Raw genomic sequence first — 22,970 nt, 5'->3', positions numbered from 1 at the left:
CTCTCAAACCTAACACGTCATCGATTATACTATGATAAAGGTGTCTGATTGCCATTTGATGCGTCTCTCTCGTCAAACGAAGATGACCAATATCGCGAACACAAACATCGCGACCCCGAATATCGCGAACCCAACTGTTGTGAGTTCAGCGCATAGATGGGCAAGCGAACGTGGTCGTTCGGAAGTTTCGTCTTTGCCGCCAGCTTGCGCCAGGCTAGTTGCGTTGGTTGTTTTCGGGGCAGGCTTCAGCTCCATCTTCTTATATGCGCGGAAGATAATCCAGCAATAGACCAACATTTTGATTCTGTGAACGATATGTTAGCCGATGAAGCTTCTGGCTCGTCAATTACTAACAGTTTGCGATTGTTGTTTTCCCCGTATCTGAGGTGATTGGGACGATTGCCGTCCTCCGTGTCGATGGAAGTCACGAACGGAGTCCCGTCGCGACCGTTAGTCCAGACATGAGGGCCCCGTTCCTTTAGACACGCTTCTATGTCCTCATGTTTGAAGCCTTGGGTCGAGTTTGCTATATTTCGCTCGTTGTCAGTGAGTAATCTGATGTCTTTACAAATTCTTCGCTTACCGTTTCTTTCAAATCTATATGTGATTTGTACTTGACCGCGATCTGGTCCACAACAGCCTGAGTAGCGCTGTGGAAGTCTCCAATTATGCCTATGAACTTCGGGCGACCGCGATTGGTATCTGGTCTGGTTGAGCTTTTTCTAAAACCCAAAAGATTGGTGTAGAAAAACGCTCGAGCTTCGGGTTGGGTGGGATCGAGCAGTTGACGCACGAATTCCGACTTCTGACCGGTGTGCATCTTGGTTGAAGTTGGATTTGGAGGAGATCTTTCATTTACCCCATCAAGCTCGAGAAGTCGAAATACAATCGACAATAGAGAATGTGCCTATACTGGTATGAGCCAAACTGTTAGAAGCAGGGAGAAGCCCCTAGTGGCTCTAGGAGATAACGACATGTAGAACGGTCAGGAAATCTACACCGAGGTAGCTTACTCACTTTAATTGTGGGCGTACGAAAACGTATTGGTAAGATGTTGTGACTGTGGATTATAGAGACTTGGGGCAGAAGTTTGAACTTATAAGATATAGCCACTATCTGACAGCAAGTTTACACAACTCAGGCCTATCTAGTGTCCTAAAAAGGTGAATAGGGTCTCACTGAATTGCTGTAGTGGCGCTAGTCTTCTGTTCAGGCCCAGTGTCTTCCCGATGCCGCGCTGAGTCCACTTTCTGCAGTGTTTCAACGAACTGAACGTTTTGTCTTTAGCGAGCTCTATTTGTAAGACATTTTGGACATATCTAGATCATGAGCTGCACAAGGAAGAGGATTCTTACAGGGGCCAGAAGGCCAAAGTTGGGTGCAACTTAGAAACAACGACCTTCTTCGTATGTGGCAGTGTCGTACACGCAGAGGTCCTTATCGGCGCGTCTCAGATCAACAAAGGAAGCCTCCAGATGACACCATAGCAACAAGTCCAATGTCTCGGTAAGACATCACCAGCATGGCCCAGCTCATACTAGTCCTCGCCTGTTCAGAACCACTGGCGCTAGATCTTGCTGCCAAAGTAACTTCCCATATAGTGGCGCAGCGCTAGTCTCGGATACGTGCATTATTCCTCTTCTCTCTTATTACCACCTGCATCTACTATAGATACTCTGCAGCACAAGAGTCTAGCAAGAAGTTACTCCATAAATATGCACGCTGGTCGGTTTAGCGATGCGACGATAGGAAGAGGATGCGTGGAAAGCTATGGAGGCTGGCGATGATAAGCACAAACGCGTGACGTCATGAACAGCCCTCCCGATCTAGGGGAAGCTGTGACCAGAGTTTGAAGGTCTTCTCAATGTATTCAAAATCAGACTTGTAAATAAGAGTACTGTGAGTACCCTTTGAACTGAATCTTCCCAATTAAACAAAATGCCTTGAACGTCTGACTTCTTGTCAACGTCCATACACGAAAAAACAAAAGAAATAAAGACTTTTGGACACTCTCTCAATCGCTCACCTGGCTCTGAAACATTCCATCTCTATACCATGAACTCAACCTTATCGTCCTCCTCTTGTTTGACTTTAACTCTTTTCTGCTTCGTGGTCACCTCCGTATCCTTCTCCTCGGCATTGTCCTTGGAGTTGAAGCCTATGCGTGCTCCAGCCATATCGCCAGACGTGTGCCTCGGTCGCTTCCGAACACTTGCCGCTGGAAGATTGAGGTACGGGGAGCCTAGAATAGCCTTGTCCAGAATGCCCATTGGCTTCACGTCGCCGTTGACAGGGCCAGGCTCGTAGTGTTTTGGAGGCGTGCGGCGCTCGAACTTGATGCGGCCGTTGCCGATGAAATTCTCCTGTTCCAGGACCGGTCGTGTGGGATAGGTGTGAACGTTACTACCTATCGGGTAGCCTCTAGGGTCGACGACTTGTTCGTTCGTGGAAGGTGGGGTCGTGACCGGAATCGTGCCACTCAGCGAAATCTTAGCGCTATCCTCAACCTCCTTTGCGTTCGCTCGTTCGGCTTCTTTCTTCACCCGCCGTTGAGAAGTCTGTACCCCGCACGACGAGGCTGCACCACAAAACTCGTACCCTTCTGTCTTTCCACCACGTAGTGGCCCTTTGGCGTATGTGGTACAGGCAGTATCTAGATAAGCCGGCCGGCCCCTATTAGGCCTGCTCGCCTTGATATTGCCGAGATTGTCAAAGTCGTATGGCCAAAACGTCTTCAATTCTTTCTCGTCGTAGAACTTCGAACTGTAGATAGCGTAACATGCTCGGTCGTCTAGGTACACGTATTTTGGCGGTTCTCTTCTGCCTCGGAAGATTGGTCTCGGGACGTCTCCAGCGAACAACTTCCAGGTTGGATGGCCTCTGACAGTCGTCTTGGAACGATCAATGAAGCTTTTGGTTGAATCACCATCACCATGGCCATTCGCCCAGAGCACTCGCATTCTCTTCCCATCTGAGATCATTGTGGGTGAGCTACCGGGTACAGTAGCTACCAGATCTCCAGCTTTGATAGCCATGTTGGTGCTCGGAGGTTGACTTGAAGAAAGGGATAATGCCGGTGCGTGGGCTTTTGCACATCTGCACTCCTCGACTTACCGATTCTTACCCCAGAGATGACATGCACAGTCAGGGGAAAGTGAAGTAGAAGGAATGAACATTCGTGAGTAGACTTGAGTAGATTTGATAGACTGAATGGAGAACTGATGAAAAGGAGCCAGCGGATGGAAGGAGATAGTGGAGTGGAACAAAGGAAGAGTAGTGTAGTGAGACAGCCTGACTAAATAGACTACAAGGTGCCATAGCGATAGCGGGGATGAGAGTCGGTGGCCACGTGGAGGTGAGGAGTACCTCATACCCACTGCCACGAGGCTGGAGGATAGCAATACGTATCGATTGAGCAAGTACACCCTAAGGGTACACACCTAAGAAACTCTGCAAGAATTATCCTAGGACCTATGGTAGATACCTTTAGGGTGCCATTTAACTTATATGATGCACGTCATCCCGAACAAGCCTCCTTGCATGGCGATAGTATGCCGCGATCGGATACCGGATCCGATATCATTGTCCAATCTATAGCAGGTGAACATTGTGTATCCTCAAAACTGTGCCAGTCACTCCCAGTAAATCGTCAGTGAAATAGAGCAAGTCTGCCGGCAAAACGTAAAGGTCGTTGATGGTGGTGGTGGTCGAGTCGGACCTTCTGGCGGATTGATGTCAACGATGTTGCGCGGACCAATCAAAAACGCCAAGAAAAGGGTAGGTCATCCAGATTGAACTTCACGACCGCCACCACTTGCATCGCCAATAACCCACGCTCGCCGGACACCCGAGCATCAATTGCGCTCGACAACACACACACAGCAATCACGATGCTCGCACGACACGCACCTGCTTCGTCGACGCTCAGCGCGGCCGCTCACCGAGCGCTGCCCGCAGCTTCGGCAGCTACCCGCCTTTCGACTGCCGCCCCCCAGAACCGCACACAGAAGAGGACGCTCGCGACAGTACAGGATGCGCCACCAAAGAGGACGTACGGTGGCCTGAGGGATCAGGACAGGATCTTCCAGAACTTGTACGGACACCACGGTGCGGACTTGAAGAGCGCGCAGAAGTACGGTGACTGGCACAAGACGAAGGAGATCCTTCTCAAGGGTCACGAATGGGTGTGTAGAGGCATATGTACAGGGCACATGAATCAAGGCTGACGGACACAGATCATTTCTGAGATCAAGGCTTCCGGTCTCCGTGGCCGAGGTGGTGCTGGTTTCCCCTCTGGTCTGAAATGGGTATGCTATGCTATCAAATCAAACTCAATAAGACGGCTACTGACTTGCAAAGTCATTCATGAACTTCAAGGACTGGGACAAGGACACCAAGCCCCGTTACTTGGTCGTCAACGCCGATGAGGGAGAGCCTGGAACCTGCAAGGACCGTGAGATCATGCGCAAGGACCCCCATAAGCTCATTGAGGGCTGTCTCGTTGCTGGCCGTGCCATGAACGCTACCGCCGCCTACATCTACATCCGAGGAGAGTTCTACCATGAGGCTACCGTACTCCAGCGCGCTATCCAGGAGGCATACCAGGCCGGCCTGATCGGCAAGAACGCCTGCGGCTCCGGATACGACTTCGATGTCTACATCCACCGAGGAATGGGCGCCTACGTCTGCGGTGAAGAGACCTCGCTCATCGAGTCGCTAGAGGGCAAGCCCGGAAAGCCCCGCTTGAAGCCCCCGTTCCCCGCTGCCGTTGGTCTGTTCGGATGCCCTTCCACTGTCGCCAACGTCGAGACCATTGCCGTCGCACCTACAATCTGCCGCCGAGGAGGCAGCTGGTTCGCAGGCTTCGGTCGTGAGCGCAACCAGGGTACCAAGCTCTTCGCCATCTCCGGTCACGTCAACCACCCTTGCACTGTCGAGGAGGAGATGTCCATTCCTCTCCGCGAGCTCATCGACAAGCACTGCGGTGGTGTCAAGGGCGGCTGGGACAACCTCAAGGCTGTCATTCCCGGTGGCTCTTCAACCCCCATCCTTCCCAAGCACATCTGCGACGACCAGCTGATGGACTTTGACGCGCTCAAGGACTCGCAGTCTGGTTTCGGTACCGCTGCCGTCATCGTCATGGACAAGTCGACCGACGTTGTCCGCGCCATTACCCGTCTTGCCAAGTTCTACCACCACGAGTCTTGCGGCCAGTGCACACCTTGCCGTGAGGGATCAAAGTGGACCCATCAGATCATGGACCGCTTCTACAAGGGCCAGGCCCGCGAGCGTGAGATCGACATGCTCCAGGAGTTGACCAAGCAGGTTGAGGGCCACACCATCTGCGCGTTGGGCGAGGCTTTCGCATGGCCTCTCCAGGGTCTCATCAGGCATTTCAGGCCTGAGCTTGAGGCCAGGATAAAGGACTACGGCCTGAAGAACGGTGGTGAGGCGTTGGCGGGTGGATGGGCACACGATGCCGCCAAGAAGGGTCTTCTCGTCTCCCCTGGCCAGTAGAGAAGGAGCCGGGAGATTTGTACTATGCATATTTTCTGTGTTTGAGTTTTGATTTCGGCGTGCAATTACTTGAAGAGCTGAGCTGTAAATAGTTTCTCGGCGCAAATAAAGCAAGATTGAAATTGACCGCACATGTTGTCCCCCTGCATGAAAGATCCCGCCACTCCGAAAACGCCTTGCAAAGTAAAGTACTAGAAACAGTGTCATTCGTCCTGTAAAAATCAAGTCCCCATACAGATCTGGATAAACTCCTCCCTCGAGATGGCGTTATCATTGTCCATGTCAAACTCCTCAATCATAGCCACCAGCTCATCATGCGAAAGCGCCTCGCCCAACTCTCTTGCAACACGCGTGAGATCCTGCAGGGTAATCGTCCCCTTCCCACCCTCATCGAAGAGTTCAAATGCCCTAAGAATTTCGTCCCTCGGATCGCGACTCAATATCCTTTGCGCCATGAGCGTCTGGAAAGCCTGGAAACTCAACAACTGGCGACCAGGCGCTGCGTACTGCTGCTGCTGTCTCGAACTCTGCTTAGCATTCTGCTGCTGCGACGTTCCGTGCTGTTGGAGTATCCCCAGGATCTCTTGTTTCGGGAGATCAAAGCCCAGTGCTTTCATGGCGACTTTCAGCTCGTGGTAGTCGATGTAGCCGTCCTTGTCTAGGTCGAAGAGGTTGAAGGCTTCGCCGATTTCTTCTCTTTGCTCTTCTGTGAGTTCGGCGAGGGAGGCGGCGCCGCTGGCCTCCATGCGCTGTGCTGTTTCGCGGGCGGAGCGCTCGCGTTCTAGGCGCTCAGACTCGATGCGTTGGGCGTTCTTGGGGTTGGGTGGAAAGGCGGGAGTGTTGCTGAAGGTGGCTTGTGGTTGTGCTTGTTGTGGTGGTGCAGTGCGACCAAGGCCGTAGCGGGGGCCGGGGCCGAGAGGATTGGAGGATGTAGCCATTAGAGTGTCTTTCGGGGTGGTTGAGTGATGTGGTGTTGCAGGGTTGGTGGGGTGCGCGAAGTAGTGTTGAGCGCGGTTTGGTGGGAGGCAGATGTGCTCGAGAAAGCTTCTGCCAATTCACGAACGCTGGGACAGTAGCGTCTATGGTCGCGTTAACACGGTCGTCGCTGTTGGTAACTCGGTTCGGAGGATACGAGGATGTGCAGTTGTTTGGGACGCGAGGCGCGTTTGGGCGTGGAAGCTTAGCTGCAGCTCTAGCGCGATTTTGGTTCTGGTGGGGAATTGTGATGGGTAGGGCTGAGAGCAGGGCTGGGAACACGATTATGAAGTCTCCCATGCATTCAATTAGACTGACTGCTATTGCACTGTCGCTATAGAGAATTCCGATTGCGTGTCCCCTTGGTCTTTCAACAAAGGGAAGTCGTAGGACTTGCTTCACCAACTTGTATCGGTGAATAGAAGACTGGGATAATTTCGCTGTATCTATTAAGACTGCCAATAAAACATCAGCCAAGGCCTTTCGTCTGCAGGCAATATGCGCGATGCACGCGGGCCACCAGACCTTGGTTTTGATCGGACTTCTGAGTATCACATGATGAGTGACGTGGTTACGAGCGTCAGTCCAGGGAGCGTGGCTTGCAAACAGTCTCACCAGTCACAAAATCAACGTACTCTTTGTCTCACGCACCTCGTTTTTCCTCAAGCCCATAGTCACCCATCTATGGCTAGACCAGTCTTTTAGCAGTAGAGCGACTCGAGTCGGCTGTGCTGGAGCGTTCTTGGTGGCGAAGTGCCCTCTAACCGCCAGGCAGCCGTAGGTAGCACCAGGTGTCTCTCAGGCATTTCTACACACAAGTCGCGCCCAAAAAACGTGTCGTATGATTCGTCAATCCCTATCTTGCTTTGTCATATGTGCAGCGGCCGCAACCGTATCAGGGAGTGTTTGCTGGGAAGTGGGTGCGAGAGAGGTACACGTGACGCCCCGGCGATGGCTTAGCGCAATTTTGACGTGCCTTCCTCCTAAGTGCAACCTCACCTTTGCTTGTCCCTCCAAACTCTCGCGCCCGTCGCTCTTTCCCTTCCATGACGGCCATTTCACTACTTAATCAGAGCCGTGTCTGACCTCTTCTTACTAATTCCACTCTTTACTCTTTTGCTCGCTCGCAGCAAACCCCACCGCGCCTTGTCCGATCCGCCTATTCCTTGGCGCGTTTTCCGCGAAGCTCTCATCAACACCTGCCTCTCCGAGAGCTCCTGCACTTCAATTCTATCAACCACCACCCGTCCATACGACTGTACGGCGCATTGCTAGTCGCCTAGTAATCGATACACGCGCAACCCGTCGGACAAATTCAAAATGTCCTTCGGCGGTGGTTTTGGGGGCTTCGGCTCCAACAACAACAACCAGTCCACTGGCTTTGGTGGATTTGGTTCATCTAACAACAACACATCGACTGGTATGTACACACTCTTGCGTGAATTTCTGGATCCCTTTGCGCGCGACCGCTCCGATGTGCTCTGCGACATCGCCACGGCCTCCTCGACGAACCGTGTCTAACTTGCCCTCCGCCTCAGGCTTTGGCTCAAACGCGAATACCGGTACGAGCATATTCGGTGGCGGCGCAAACAATACGGGCAGCACAATGTTCGGGGGCGGTAACAACGCCAGCTCGAGCTCGCCTTTCGGGGGCTCAGGTATGTGGAACGGTTGCGCTTCACTATCGCGTCGCTAGTTGGACCACTCTGCCTTGGTCGAAGTCGCTTCCAACGTCGTGTTGAGGTCGCCCACGACAACACGCTTCCAGGCGCTCTTTCGCGACGGCACTCAAATTTGCGCGGATCCATGATTTTTAGTTTACCCCGATCTGGAACTAACTTTTACCTTCAGGTGGCTTCGGTGCCAGCAACACAAACAACAACGCTTTCGGCTCAAAACCCTTTGGCGGTTCGACAACGGGCGGTGGCCTCTTTGGCGGCGGCGGCGGCGGCGGCGCTACAGGTGGCAGCACTTTTGGTGGCTTTGGATCAACGAACAACAACACTACTACCTCAGCCTTCGGGTCCAGCACTGCAAACACTGGAGGCGGTCTCTTTGGCCAGAGCAAGCCGGCGACAGGCTTCGGCGCGTCGACAACAACTGGTGGAGGTTTGTTTGGAGGCGGCAGCACCGGCGGTGCATTCGGTTCTACCAGCACGAACACCACAACGGGTGGCTTCGGTAGTGGCACTGGCAGCGCTTTCGGCGGAGGTAACAACCCACCACCCAACAAGGGAACCGCCAACACTCCGTTCCAGCCATTCCAGGAGAAGGACGGTACAGGCAATGCGCAATCGCAGTACCAGACCATCACCTTCCAGCAACCGTACACGAACTACTCCCTCGAGGAGTTGCGCGTAGCCGACTACAACCAGGGCAGGCGGTATGGCAACCAAAACGGACAAGCTGGAGCGTTCGGACAGAGCACCGGCTTTGGCGGTTTTGGTGCCAACAACAACACCACCACCCCCGCATCTACAGGCTTTGGCGCATCCAACAACACTGGTGGAAGTCTCTTCGGTGGCGGCAACACAAACACTGCTGCTACAGGAGGATTCGGTCAGAGCACAGGTTCCGCGTTTGGGGCGAACAACAACACCTCAGGCGGAGGACTCTTCGGTCAGGCCAAGCCTGCAACTGGCGGACTCTTCGGCTCGAACAACAACACTACGACTGGTACTACTGGTGGTCTCTTCGGGGGTGGTGCTGCTGCAACGAACAACACCACAGGTGGATTTGGCTCTGGAGGTGGAGGCTTCGGCTCATCTACGACTGGCGGTGGCGGTCTGTTTGGTCAGAACAAGCCTGCTACAGGCGGTGGTCTTTTCGGAGGCGGTGCCGCGACCACCAACACCTCAACACCATTTGGAGGTGGTGCAACTAACACCGGCAGCGCGTTCGGCCAGTCAAACACTGGCGGCGGCGGTCTCTTTGGTCAAAACAACAACCAAACCTCCTCTACCCCAGCATTCGGTGCCAATAACACATCCACAAACACTGGCGGTGGTCTCTTTGGCGGTGGCGGCGCTACAGGTGGAGGCTTCGGGCAAAACAACACATCCACGACTCAAAACACGACCTCTGGTGGTCTGTTTGGCGGTGGTGGTGGATTTGGCCAGAACAACAACAACCAACAAAAGCCCGGTGGCCTCTTTGGCGGCGCAAGCACTGGTACCGGTACCACAGGTGGCGGCCTCTTTGGCGGAGCAAACCAGACTCAGCCGGCTACTGGCGGTCTGTTCGGTGGTTCTACTGCCAACAACACAAACAACAACACTGGAGGCGGCTTGTTCGGCCAGAAGCCTGCTACTGGCGGCGGTTCCCTGTTTGGCGGCAACAACGCCAACACTGGATCGACTGGCGGAGGCTTGTTCGGTGGCCTTGGTAACAACAACAACCAGCAAAACACAGGAAGCGGTGGCCTCTTCGGTGGTGGCCAGAACAACAACCAGCAGAAGCCTGGCGGTCTGTTTGGCGGCTCCACGAACAACAGCACTGGAGGCGGTCTCTTCGGTGGTGGACTTGGTCAATCGAACAATGGCCAATCGAACATGGGCAGCTCTATGCTCTTCCCGCAACAACAACAGCAGCAGCAACCTAGCCTCAACAACAGCCTGTTCGGTGCCTCTGGAAGCTCTTTGTTGAACACATCCATGAACACCAACCCCTACGGCAACGACGCCCTCTTTGCTGGTCTTTCTACCCCAACTCAGAGCCCTGGCCCGCTTGCCACGCCCTTGTCCAGCAGCCAGAAGAACAAGAAGAACGCCATCCTGCCTCAGCACAAGCTTAACCCAGCTGCGTCGACGCGCCTTCTTACTCCGCAAAATAAGAGCCGCGGTTATGGATTCACTTACTCCACATACGGCAGTCCAGCTGGCGGAGCAAGCCAAAACGGCGGCCAAGCCCTTGGTGGTAGCCTCTTTGCAGGCAGCCTTTCACGATCCCTGGGCAAGAGCTTGTCTACGAGTAATCTTCGCAACAGCTTCACTCCCGAAACCAGTATACTGGCACCGGGTGCGTTCTCTAACACTGGACGCAACTTCGGCAACGGCAGTCTCAAGCGACTCAACATCAACCGTAACATCACCAACAGGGCGCCATTGTTTGATGAGCCCGCGCAGAAGCGTGTCAGCTTTGTGGGTGGTGACAGCCCGAACGGAGAGACCAATGGAGAGACTGCACTGGTCGTTCGACAAGACGAGGAAGATGCCTCACCGCGGGCTAACGGCAACAACGCTGGCAACGAAGCGCCTCGCCCGGCCATGCAGCAGGTCAATGGAAATGAACTTGCCCGCGTGTCCGAGGACCATGTGCTCTCATCTAAGTCTGACGCATCCGTCAACATCCAACCTGGACAGGACCCCAAGCCAGGAGAGTACTGGTCTAGCCCCTCAATGGATCAGCTGAAGAAGATGAGCAAGCAGGAGCTCAGGAGCGTACCCGACTTCATCGTCGGTCGCCACAACATTGGACAGATCAAATTCCACCACGGCAAGCCTGTTGATCTGTCTGAAGTTGATCTCGACAAGCTGTTCGGTGACATTGTCCAGCTCAGTGCACGCAATGCTACCGTGTATGGAGAGAGCTGCACCTGTCTGCCAAAGCCACCGCTAGGCACTGCTCTGAACCAGCCTTCCGAGATTGTTCTTGCTAACTCCTGGCCTCGCAACAGGGCCGGCAAGAAGGATGTCAAGCATCTCGAGCGTCTCAAGCGTGTGGCCGGAACTACCTTCATCGCGTACAACCAGTCTACTGGCGAATGGACCTTCTCCGTCCCTCACTTTTCATCCTACGGTCTTGACTATGACGACTACAGCGACGAAGAAGATGACGATGCGTCAAGCGATCTCAGCGATGTTCCCGACACCCCAGCTGGGCAGCAACATCGTTCGAGCCAGATGACAAGCACACCCCAAGATGACTCTTTCGACAGCCCTACTCAGACCCAGTCTAGCCCTGACGACACCTTTGACTTCAAGAAGGGAATGCGTGGTAGTCGCGCTAGCGTGCCTGGTGGCTTCGGTGACGACTCGGCGTATATGGACGAAGAAGAGATGGACGACGCCCAGGGCCAGTCTTTTTTAGGGCGGCGCTCCGTGGGTTCGCTTGATGGGCAGCAGGATGCTGACTACGATGAAGAAAGCGAATCGGAATTGGAACACGACCAGAACATGGCGGATTCTGTGTCGGGACCAATTCGCACCACGGAGCAAGACACCGCTAAGGAAGACCCCTTCAGGAGCACACTGAAGCCGAAGTCTATCTTGAAGGCTAGTCAGCTCATGAAGCCCGGAACAGGAACACCTTCGAAAGCACAGCCGGTATTCGATGACGATTGGGCAAACCAGCTCCAGCGCACGATTAGTCCAAAGAAGCAGGATCGATATGCTCTTCGCGAAAGCCAGGGCAACGTACTACGAGAACACGAAGCACACCCTACGAACTTCTCGCAATCCTTCGGCGCACGACAGATGACTACTGCAATGGATTTGATGGATTCTCTATTCGGAGAAGCGGAGAAGCAACAGTTTCCCAAGCATGGTGGACATGGTATTGAGGTTTGACTTCCCCTCCCTTTTGGCGTTTGTATTAATGGGGCGCGGTCTGTGGCGGGTTTCCTACGTGGTTCTCCTTCATAGATTGACGCTTGGACCTTACGTCCGCCCGTGTATGTAGTCACAAATTGATATGGGACAAGATTGCTGAAACTCTTGTCTCTAGTTACCCTATTCCAAGCGACCCAAAACCGCCTCCGATCTCGACGAGCTTGCCGATGCCGACAAAGAATTCCACGGCTGCAGCAAACCCCACTTCAGCGAAACGAACGTCCTGATATACGGCAACAAAGGCCCCTCGCACCTCGAAGGCGGCGTCTTTCCTACAGCCCAAGAACCGCTCGTCGATGCTACGAAGGACATGCGTTTCGTCAAGATGCCTACCTTCACCGATGTAAGTTGTAGCATTTAGCCGCTGCCATAGTATTGATGCTGACTGTTGTAGTCTGCGCCTGAAACCTTGTCGCTTCAGAAACAACATACCAAGATTGTCACATCCGATGGTGTACCTTCAGCAAAGCTCTTGACTGACCCTGCTCCGGTCGAGTTCTCCAGTATGGCGAAGGCCGTCGCGCTCGACACTCCAGCTGGCGTTCACGAGCAGCAAGCTTGGCAATTGCTTTCCCTTTTGTTCGACGACGCCGATCGTATTCCAGCGGATGTGCACGAAGAGAACATCAACGTCTACCGGAAGGAGAAGTTGTCAGAATTCTGGAAGCTTCTCGTTTGGGACGATGCGCAGAAGCATGCCCAGCAAGCAGCTTCGGCCGAGGAGCGCGCGATCGCCCACCTCAGCTGCAACAACGTCGCTGATGCTTGTCATACATTGTTGGACGGACTCGACCTACGACTGGCCACGATGGTCGCTCAGATCGGTGGTGACGAGACCATGCGCCAGAGCATGGTAGCCCAGCTTGATGAATGGCGTCGTCTGGATGTGCTTTCCGAGATGGAGGACCCCCAGCGTGCGATCTACGAGCTTCTCTCTGGCAACTGTACCAAGTCAGAAGGCAAAGTGGGGGCTGGCCGGGAGAACCGGGCTTCTACATTCAACATCTCAAGTCGATTTGCTCTTGATTGGCGACGGGCTTTTGGACTTCGTCTGTGGTACGGCACAATGATCGACGAGCCTATCGAGATGGCTATTGCGCAATTTGCGGACGCTGTTCGAGACGGTAATGAAGATGTCAAGCCGGTGCCCTGGTTCATCCAAGACAAAGCCGACATGGGCTGGAACGACCCGGATGCTGAGCACCGAGAAGACTTGCTCTGGGGTATTCTCAAGCTCTATGCGGCAGAGAAGATGGGACTTCCCGCCAACGTTGAGGACGTTCTCGCTCCAGAGAATGTATCCGGCAATCCTTTCAACGCTCGTCTCTCGTTCCAGTTGTTCCAGCTCTTCAAGTCTCGACAAGATGATGAGACCGAAGCGGATGAGCGCAAGGTCGCTATGCCTACCTCTCGCGGCCAGGATGAAGACCATGGCATGTTCCGCCGTTCGCTCCAGTCATGGTCCGCCCCAGGTGCTGCAGATGATGTGCAAGCCGCGAACCCGCTTGTCGAGCTAAGTGATAAGATCACGCTCACATATGCTGCCTCGCTACATACACCAGAGCACTGGACCACTGCTATCTGGGTGTACTCACATCTGTCATCTCCAGCAATGCGAGAGCACTACATGCGCTCGCTCGTCAACCAGTTCTCGAGCTCATACTCCTTGCAGGAGGGTGATGCCACCTACGATTACCTCACGAGCGACCTCAAAGTTCCTGCGACATGGCTCCACGGTGCCGCTGCATTGCAAGCGAAGTCAGGTGGCGACGCCCTACGTGAGGCGACGCATCTCATCAAAGCCGAGGAGCTCGAGGAGGCGCACGAAGTGCTGTGCCGCAAGGTTGGCCCAGAAGCTATTGTCTCTCGCGACTACGATGCGCTCCGTGAGCTCATGGGTGGCTTTGTTTCCAAGTCGCCATCCGCACGTCCGAAGGAAACACTTCAAGGCTGGGCTCAGGGTGGTCAGATCTACTTTGACTACATTGAGTTGATTGATACGACTGGCCAACGCTCCAACTACCGCGTCGACGAAGAGCTGGACAACCGTGTCCAAGAGCTTCTTACCAAGCTGCAGCGTGCATTGGAGATTGCTGGACGCGACAGGCTGGGCACCTGCGGTCTGGAGGAGCGGGTGGCGCTCATGGAAATTGCCGGCACCGTCGCCAACCTTATTTCAAAGACCCAGGTATGTTACATTTGCTCTCTCGACCTCGAACATCTGAAGCTAACATGTACTCAGCGAACCAACCGCAACGCCATCCTCAAACTCCCCCTGACCGAAGACTTGTGGCTCAAGCACACAATCGACCTTAGCACAAGTTACTACCACAATGTCATGGTCACCAGTCGGTAGAACCAGAGGATCATCGACTTCCGCATTCTCCTGAAGAAGGACGAACTCGGTACGAGAGAGTGCTCAATCAAGAATGCCATCAACTGTGGAAGGAAGGTGTGCATTGGATGCAGCCTCGACTGTTCTATGGGAAGCCTACACGGGCTAAGGAGATGAAGTATTGAGTGTTAGTTGAAACGATTTTGTCCGGACGAAGCATGCAATTGGGGTTTTTTGTTAGACTGGGGAGGAAAAGCAACTTCGATTCGACATGTGTATAATAGATATTCTGCTTGGAACCTCGTTTAATGCATTGCTTATGGTATTTTTTGGTGTTTCGACTGAATACTGGCTGTATGCTTTCAAAGTCGGTCTGATACTATGCATCCCTTGTTAACGACATGTGGCATACGCACAACATTTTGTGCTGTACCAACAAAACACTTGTCAATGTACCATGACGTCACGATCATGCCTTTTGTGACATGTCCTACAAGTAGGAGTATCAACACCAGCTTTTGGTGCCTCACGTCCAAGACTATGAACGGCAGTCTCATACCTCGGAATTATCCCTTCATTTCCTCTGCCAGGCATGAAACGTTTTTCGAGCGTTTTGTTGTTTCCTTTTTTTGAGGTGACAGTGTATGATAAAATTTATATTGTAGGAAAGACATACATTTTTATTGTAGGTCTCAGTGCACAAACGCTGCTTGCGTGCGTTTCACAGTAAGCTGCAAACAAATCAATGCGTGGTATTTATCTTTGGAAAGAGGAAGAGCTAATGCTCATGGAGCACTCCCGAAGATGCTGCCCATGTGAGCATCGCCACAGGGTTTTGGAGCAACTGAAACCAGTCCCAACACATACGCTCAATCTCTTGTGTTTTGACAATGGGAAAACCGACAGACATAGACTGCACCGGTAGGGTTTTGGAGACAATGGAAAGATATGGTGATGGAGTGGAGGTGGCAGAACAAGATATTTATATACCGCCCCAGTCAACCAATGTCCAACAGAGATGGCATCGCGACACTGACGTATACATCGGCCAGTAAGTGTGGTACCATAAAACTATGAAGTATGCCGTGTACTAGCTTCAACCAAGTATTTATACCACATCTACAAACTCTCGAGGTCCCTTCTTTCTTCACATTCATTCAACACATCTCCAAAAACTCTTGACGTCTGGAATATGCTGCATGATCTCTCCAGAATTTCAAAACTTCAGAGGTTCTATGAATGTGGATTGCCCTTTGTATCTTCAACCTCTATTCGAAACTCAAAAAGAACCTCCTATTTCTGCTATAAGTTGTGTGCGTTCAAAACCCGAAATCGATCAACTTGCGTCCCCATGAAGATTGGAAGAATTCTTGTTTACCATGGAAAGAATGGAACTCGAACTGTATTAGCCCGGCCCTGGAAGGTTTTCCACCTACATCTTTACATATATATAAAGAAGACTCTGGCTCGATCACTCTGTGCATCACGTTCCCTCAAAAAGTCCTGAATCATCTCCAAAAAAATGATAGAAAAGGATTTCATGGAGAAGATCTCGGCGTCTGCAGGCACCAAAACATACGAATCTACTGGACATGACTCTGCCGAGTTGCTCCTCCCTCATTTACTCCTACACGCATCAAAACGCTAGGACTATACTACGATGATCTGAGCAGTTCCATTTCAAAAGTAACACATGCACTCACATCTTTCGTGAGACTACGACACGAAATCAAAAGTTACAAACCTACGACCCATGAGACTGTGCTTCCTTTCTCGAAAATGGAGTCTGATAAAACGCTCTTTGCAGTTCCATCACCCGAACCGAGGATTATCATATCGTTTGGATATGGCCATCTCTGAAGATTTCCAAAACCCAAATCAGCTTGGAGATATGAGCAGAGCTGTCCTTCTGTCTGTCTTCTAATAACATATAGCAATTCATCACATGCTTGGAACGCCAGATGGACTCGACACACCATCCGTGAGACAGTATATAAACACCTTCTCACGATGTACCTCCATTACTTCTTCATTACATCTTGAAGCCTGTTTCTCCAAAAATATTCCCAGAATTTGTCATGGCGTTGGCTTCCTCGCGCTTTTGAAAACCCGAAGACCAGACTAGGATAGGAAATGCTTCTGCTACTTCGCCTTTTCGAACGAAACCAAAAACAAACACAACGATTTCATGTTCGGTTCGAGAACCTGCGTCCTAGAAAATAGATCATGCATTTATATTTGGAAACTTTCCAAATAGTCGATGTCAGTCTCGTGCCGGCGCAAGTTACCAGCAGCGACGCATGACACGACCTCTCAATATTTCTCTAAAATGTGCACTCTTCATATCATGTGAGATTTCTCGATAATCTAAATGCTACTGTAAAAGTTGTGGTATGAATATACAAGTCCGTCAAGATACTATATACAGTGACGATACCTAAACTCATGTCTGCGGAGCTGGAGCTTGTCCCTGCTGCGCAGAAGCAGCGGTACCATCTCTCGGCGGGCCTTGTGGACGCCCGCCTCTTGCGCCACCGCGACCCCCACGGCCAATTCTGCCACGGCCGCCTCTGGCTGCACTATCGGGGCCAGATGGGCGGCCACCCCCCTCTTGTTTCTGGCCTGCTTTAGGCGGTGGAGTTGGCTTGGCCGCCGGCCCAGCGCTGACGTCGCGTTTGCCTTTACCACGATCGGCTTCGTCTCCGCCTTCTTTCTTGTCTTGACCCATTGTCTTGCCGCCTCGCCCACCGCGGCCTTTGCCTCGACCGCGACCAGAATTCTTGGAAAGCTTTTCCACCAGCTTCTTAGTCTGCTCCTCTTCCTCAATAACACGTCTGCTCTCTTGCTCCCACCACAGCTGGAACTCTTGCTCTTGCTGAATTTCCTGCAGGCTACGCTTGGCTGCTGCATCGCGTATTGACGTCTTCTCTGCTTCTTGCAAGGATAAAATCTCCATCATGCTGAGATGTTGACTTGGAGACGTTGGTGAGTGCTGTGGCAAGGGAATGTGGCGGACAGATCGAGGCGTTGGGATAGGATCAGTAGAGACTGACATGCCTCTCTCATTCGCAGCAGGACGAGCTTGGGAAGGCGATGCAGCCCCTGCATCATGACTTTGGGACACCGTCCGCTTGTCCTTCTGCTTCGATCCAGCACCCTTCTTTGCAACAGTTTGTCGCATGGTAAGTTGAGGCGTGCTTGATGCTCGGGAAGGCTCAGGCGATGGCTTCGGCGGCGGTGAGGGAGCCACTGCTGGAGCCACAACTGGACTGTTGCTTGGTTTCCTATGTGCAGCTGCTGTCCATGGAGATACGGCTGGCGGCACCGGTTGGGGCTTCCCGATGGCCGTGCCGAGTTTTTGGGCCTGTCGAAGGCGGTTCTTTTCCTTTTGCGACATCTTGATAGGCGCAGCCTTGACAGTCCGCTCACTCTCGCTCCGTGAGAGGCCGATCGACAAGTTTGATGGTGTAGCTGAGGACTCTTGAGCCATAATATCCTTGAGTTCAAGCTTGGGACCAGCAAGCGGTGCGGTCACCCAGGGCTGACCAGGTGGCCTTGCCTCCTTGATAGCTGGCGGAGGAAGAGGGCTGACAGACTTGAACGGTATGTCACCTCCTTTGTTGAACGTGTGCAGTGATGGTTTTGGGATCGTGCCCCAGGGTGTCTCGGGAGATCCAACTGGTGTTTCTAGCGCTTTCTCATCTCCGCTTTGCTCTGTGAACCGTGGGGGCTTGATCTTTTTTGGTACATCCTCGTCATCCTCGCCATCTGACATTTCGAACATGAGATTTTGCGCGGAGTTTTTACCTTTCAGCGCTGGCGACATTACCGGACTCTTTGCTTCTTTGGATACCCTTCTTCGGTTGCGTTGACGTAATGGAGAAGCTGCCACTTCTTCCAGACTTTGAGCTCTGAAAGAGGATGAGAGATTGTCGCCATCGGCGTACTTGTTCGACAGTACTATTGCATCGACCTTGGCGCGCCTGCCACGTTCTATCCTCTCAGCAAGCTCTGGATAGCGCTCGAAGAGGAGAGCCTCAGCTCGCCCACTTCTTGCAAAAGGCAAGTAAGCGAGTTGATTCTCATGGGCGACTTGATTGAGCTCCAGCAGCAAGTCCTCGTCCAGTTCGTCTAGTGAGCCGTTCTGCATGACTGCCTCCAAGCTCAGACACACGTATTCAAGGGCTGCGTCCTTGAACTCAGCGACCGAACTGGGAGCAACTGCTGTAAGAAGAGAGCAGACGTTCCGAGCGTTGACTGTCGTCTAATTAGCGAATGCACGACAATACCAAATATGTATACATACCATAGCGACCTATCAGTCTTTGACAAATCTGCGACAGACGGTCTAGCATCAATTCATTGGCAACAGACATGACATCCATGACATGATCGAGCAACTCGTCAAGTGCCAGCAAATCATTCAGGTCTTCGCTGGTGACATCCTCGAAAATCTCCTCACCAGCATCAGTGTAAAGATGGCGAACGATTAGCTCGAAAAGCTGTGTTTCCACATGCGTCAGATCAATGTGAACGAGCGGAGATTCCTCGGTCCGCCTTCCTGCGAGCCACTGGCCGCCAGCACGTCCTCGGAACAGGCCTTCGAAGAATGGACAGCGTTGGCAAATTACATCCGAGTGTAGCAGCATCTGGCCGTCAGCAAGATCAACGATGACGTCGCCGCTCTCGAAGAAAGACTGCTCCTTGATAGCGAGTTCCATATCCATGTGTAAGGATCTCCGTGGTTTGACCATCTGACGTACAGCAGGCTCGAGCTGTCGCATCTCAAGACGGGAAGCAATCTTCATCAATTCTGTCCGTACGGAACGGTACCTGTGTGCCAAGGTAGGGTAGTGCCGGGTGACGTTCCAGAAGTCCACAACAGAGTCAGTGTAGGCGTAGAGAACGAGGTTGAAGATGGTGAGGAAATCAAGACCTTGGAAGAGTACCAGAACTCTCCCACCCTGTGCCTTGACGGTCATCAGATCAGGCACGACATATTCGCTGCCCTTCACCCTAAAGTCGAGCAGAGCATCCCGTAAGACGCGGCTGCGTCCAGCCAAGATAAACTCGTGAACAGGTATGCGGACATCAGACAAAGTAGATCCGACTTCCATGTTGTACGTCCGATCTGGCGTTGTCAGTGAGCGTTGCAGGATATCAGTGATTTCCACTTCCAGGTCCTTCGACTTCAAGACACGTTTGCGTAGTCCTTGCGCTTCTGAAGCACGAGTCCAGAATCTTGGTGTGGGCTCTTCATCGTCGGATGTTTCCTCGTAGTTTGTCAACTCGTGGAAAGAAAGCAACGGCGCTAGGTCGTCCCAAAGCCCGGCTTCGTCCACACCTATCTGGTTTCTGGTAACGTCGCAGTCCTTGCGAATGGCAGCGTATGCACCAAATGCGGAGGCACGGACAGCAATCACCCGGGTCAGGCCTGACACACGCTGGAATTTGTAGTCTTTGGGCTTGGACTCTACCGCAGCAGTGACATTTGCATTCTTGATAGTCGCCCGTTTCGTACGTCTCCAGACGCTGCCGACCTCAGTGGTTAAGATGATAGAACCGTCCTGGTCGACATCAACATCTCGTGCTGCCATGTGGCTCTTCTTAGACGACCAGATGCGGAACGGCGCAGACAAGGCTCCTCTGATTTGCTTCGGGTTCGTGGTTGATGTGCCGGCATCTTGGGCACCCTCTGAGCGCCGGCTGACAGCCACTGTGAAGACCTCACCAGAAGTAGACAGCGCACAAATGGTGTCACCACCAGATGTGATCTTGCTGATCCTGTTTGGCGCAGTATCGTACTTTGTAGTCAACCAGCTCTCCTTGAGGAAGTTGCTAGTGAACCCATCCAAGGGGAAGCTGAGCTTTGCATAACCATAGTTTGCAAATACCCAAACCTCGCGGTTCTCCAGAAGACATACAGTAGCACCGTCAATGGCCGAGACTGAGTGGATGGGACTAGAGAAAAGTGCTGCAGCAATCTTCCTGGGGATGACCTGCATCTCCAGCGACCGAGCGTCCGAATCGACAATACCAAGTTGGCCTTCATTCTTGCCGAAGGTATACAAGGACGTCGCAGTGTGAACGACCGAATGTATCCGGGATGCGGCAATACCTGTGACAACATCTCGCTTCAATGGTCCAAAAATCTGTCGAGGAATAGTTGAGATGGGATCGTCATCCTTTACGGCGGGTTTCGGCAGCGCATACCCTAGCTGTCCGTATGCATTGTTACCCCACGAGTAGATCTCTCCCTCTTCGGTGATGGCCAGAGTGTGGTTCTGCCCCAACGCAACACCAGCAACTTTCTTCTGACCCAGTCCACCGCTTTCAATGCAGGTAAACTGATATCTCGTCGTTTCATTACCTGTGCCTAGACGACCGCCTGGACCGTGGCCACACATGTACAGATTGGATACAGGGTCAGTAGTCAAAACAGCGGTATGCAGTTTCGACATCCGGACGTCTTGAATGACTATCGGCGTGTTGCGAATGTGAGTTGGAAGATCTACAGTACTGCGCGCTTGGAGAAGCCCAGAATCCTGTATGGGCGCGCCTGTCGCAGCCCAATACTGGTTCTGCCGCTCGCGGTGCTCCCTATAGAAACGCTGGAGGAGGTGATCCGGTCTGCGCAGAGTAATACGCTCCGGATATTGGCGGTCATCTTCGTCACCAAAACCAAGAGTGACATTCTTGTTGCTGCCGAAAGTGTACACCTCATCTCCCTCAAGAAGTACAGGTGGAGCAATCAGCTTCTTGCGCGTCTCGTCATCCACGTCGCCACTGTCTCCGTGAGCCATCTCGTCGTCCGAGTCAGAATCGAAGGCGGGCGCTTCTTCCGGTCGCAAAGTGCGGTCCTTGATAGTCATAGAGAACAAATCCAGGGGGCCGTACCCTTCCTTGTCTTTGATCTTGACCAAACCTCGCGCATGCTGGTTGAACCCGCTGGAACCCTGACCAAGAATGTCCTGCGCATCGCGATTCAGAATGAGGCGTGCAATGGCGATGTTGCCAAAGTAAAAGGCCCTGTGGAGCGCAGTCCAGCCATTCTCCGCATCTTGTATGTAAACATCAGTCCACGGATGTTCTAGCAGTGCTTGCGCGAAGTCTACAGCGCTCTCCGCAGTAGATGACGCAGCATGGTGCAGAATAGTCATGCCAGCTGCATCCCGGCTGTTGATGTCAAACCGACTGAGATTCGCAGCCGCACCCATGCCCATCTTACGCCCTTTGGCACTTGTTATCGGTGATGCATTGTAACTCCCCGGGCTGCCGTTCACTGCTGTGGCAAATCCTCCGCCCTGCCAGCCCGAGAAACCTTTCTGCGTTGCCGATCGGGCCGTATGCGTGGGAGTTGCGAGGACATGTCGAAAGTTGTCGACATCATCTTCGAGGTAGTATTTCCAGAGATAGCCGCTCATGTGCCGGTAGGAGGAGGAGTGATCCGAAGCTTTTACGAGTAGCACCTGGCCTCAACCTCAAGGGGTCAAAGCGTGTTTAAAGGTGCTGGCTGTAAAGCTGAGGACGACTCCAGGTGAGGGGGCCGAACGCGACTGGTCGGCGGTGTGAGACTAGGTGTGTCGTTGGCGTACGCGTGTTGGTATGGAAGTGGGATGCGTGAGGAGGGAGCAAGGTGGCAAGTCGTCGGAACGTGATTGTCGGTCGTCAGATCAGCGGGCAGGGGGTACGGTGTGGCGCACGTAGAGGATGTGTCGCGACAAGCTGCTTAGGCGATGTGTGCGTTTGTGTTTGCAGAGGGAGGCGCGAGTGGCGGGGCGCGAAATGGGTGTGGGTTGAGGTGCTAGGTATCTATGACGAAACTACCGAGGCGATAGTAGAGAGACGCTGAGTCGTTGTCGCGAGAGTCAAGATGAGTCAGAGTGAGTCTGCTATACTTCCTGAAGCTTCTGCAAATGCGCACGAGGGGTTAGTTATAGGTGGCAGCCGCGAATATGCTTCGGAGGTGCAACTGCGGGCGCAGTGTGGGATGGCCATGTCGAAGCCATGGGAATCAGCCAATGGCGTTCGTCCTCCTCTCCACAAGCTGTCGTCGGAGGTCGACATTGCTTCCAACGTAAGCCGTCTAGAGAAACTACAGTGGTGTATCATCATGTCTCCAAAGTCATGAGACGTCCGACACCGGCTACGAGATGTAGATGGAGGACGCAGAGCTGGGGGCCGCCAGTGTTGCGCGATGACGGCGGGCGCGCCTATGCTATATACCACGCAGCTTTCTCCACTCTGACTGGCGGTGAACCTATACTACGTGACAAACACTCAACTTGGCGCTTGTGGTCACCGTTCGGAAGGGCCATTTAGACTTTGGGTGCGCTCGAAGGTGAGACTTGAGTGCAAAAGTAACGTGAACTGCTGCAGGGCGGAAGCTAGCCTCTGAAGGCTACTCGGACCTAACGATGAGTTCACGACAAGGGAGCTACAGAGAAGGTCCGAAGACGCGGCGTCAATCACATCATCGAGCAGACCATGATACCATATCTTGACTGCCATGCATCGATGACTGTCTCTGAACG

At 52.9% G+C, this 22,970-nt stretch overlaps 5 protein-coding genes across 5 annotated transcripts; 2 read left to right on the top strand and 3 right to left on the bottom strand.

Moving 5' to 3' along the window:
* Positions 1-2,048: 2,048 nt before the first annotated feature.
* AA0111_g1240 (hypothetical protein) lies at positions 2,049-3,035 on the bottom strand (the record flags this gene model as incomplete). The annotated part of the gene is made up of 1 exon (XM_028646375.1): positions 2,049-3,035. The coding sequence occupies one exon, from the start codon at positions 3,033-3,035 to the stop codon at positions 2,049-2,051; it is 987 nt and encodes a 328-aa protein (XP_028511261.1).
* Positions 3,036-3,890: 855 nt separating this feature from the next.
* Positions 3,891-5,517, top strand: AA0111_g1239 (NADH-ubiquinone oxidoreductase subunit; the record flags this gene model as incomplete). The annotated part of the gene is made up of 3 exons (XM_028646363.1): positions 3,891-4,184; positions 4,236-4,307; positions 4,360-5,517. 3 exons carry the CDS (start codon positions 3,891-3,893, stop codon positions 5,515-5,517), a joined length of 1,524 nt encoding a protein of 507 aa, XP_028511461.1.
* Positions 5,518-5,738: 221 nt separating this feature from the next.
* Positions 5,739-6,455, bottom strand: AA0111_g1238 (hypothetical protein; the record flags this gene model as incomplete). Its single annotated transcript, XM_028646352.1, has 1 exon — positions 5,739-6,455. One exon carries the CDS (start codon positions 6,453-6,455, stop codon positions 5,739-5,741), a length of 717 nt encoding a protein of 238 aa, XP_028511460.1.
* Positions 6,456-7,812: 1,357 nt separating this feature from the next.
* AA0111_g1237 (Nucleoporin) lies at positions 7,813-14,457 on the top strand (the record flags this gene model as incomplete). The annotated part of the gene is made up of 6 exons (XM_028646341.1): positions 7,813-7,912; positions 8,031-8,150; positions 8,344-12,053; positions 12,217-12,444; positions 12,496-14,289; positions 14,344-14,457. The coding sequence occupies 6 exons, from the start codon at positions 7,813-7,815 to the stop codon at positions 14,455-14,457; spliced, it is 6,066 nt and encodes a 2,021-aa protein (XP_028511533.1).
* Positions 14,458-16,879: 2,422 nt separating this feature from the next.
* AA0111_g1236 (hypothetical protein) lies at positions 16,880-21,860 on the bottom strand (the record flags this gene model as incomplete). Its single annotated transcript, XM_028646330.1, has 2 exons — positions 16,880-18,693; positions 18,743-21,860. The coding sequence occupies 2 exons, from the start codon at positions 21,858-21,860 to the stop codon at positions 16,880-16,882; spliced, it is 4,932 nt and encodes a 1,643-aa protein (XP_028511532.1).
* Positions 21,861-22,970: the final 1,110 nt, after the last annotated feature.

The sequence above is a fragment of the Alternaria arborescens genome, assembly GCF_004154835.1.
Source record: "Alternaria arborescens strain FERA 675 chromosome Unknown contig_2, whole genome shotgun sequence".
Classification (NCBI taxonomy): Eukaryota; Fungi; Ascomycota; class Dothideomycetes; order Pleosporales; family Pleosporaceae; genus Alternaria; species Alternaria arborescens.
This window is presented reverse-complemented; position numbering and strand designations above follow the sequence as displayed.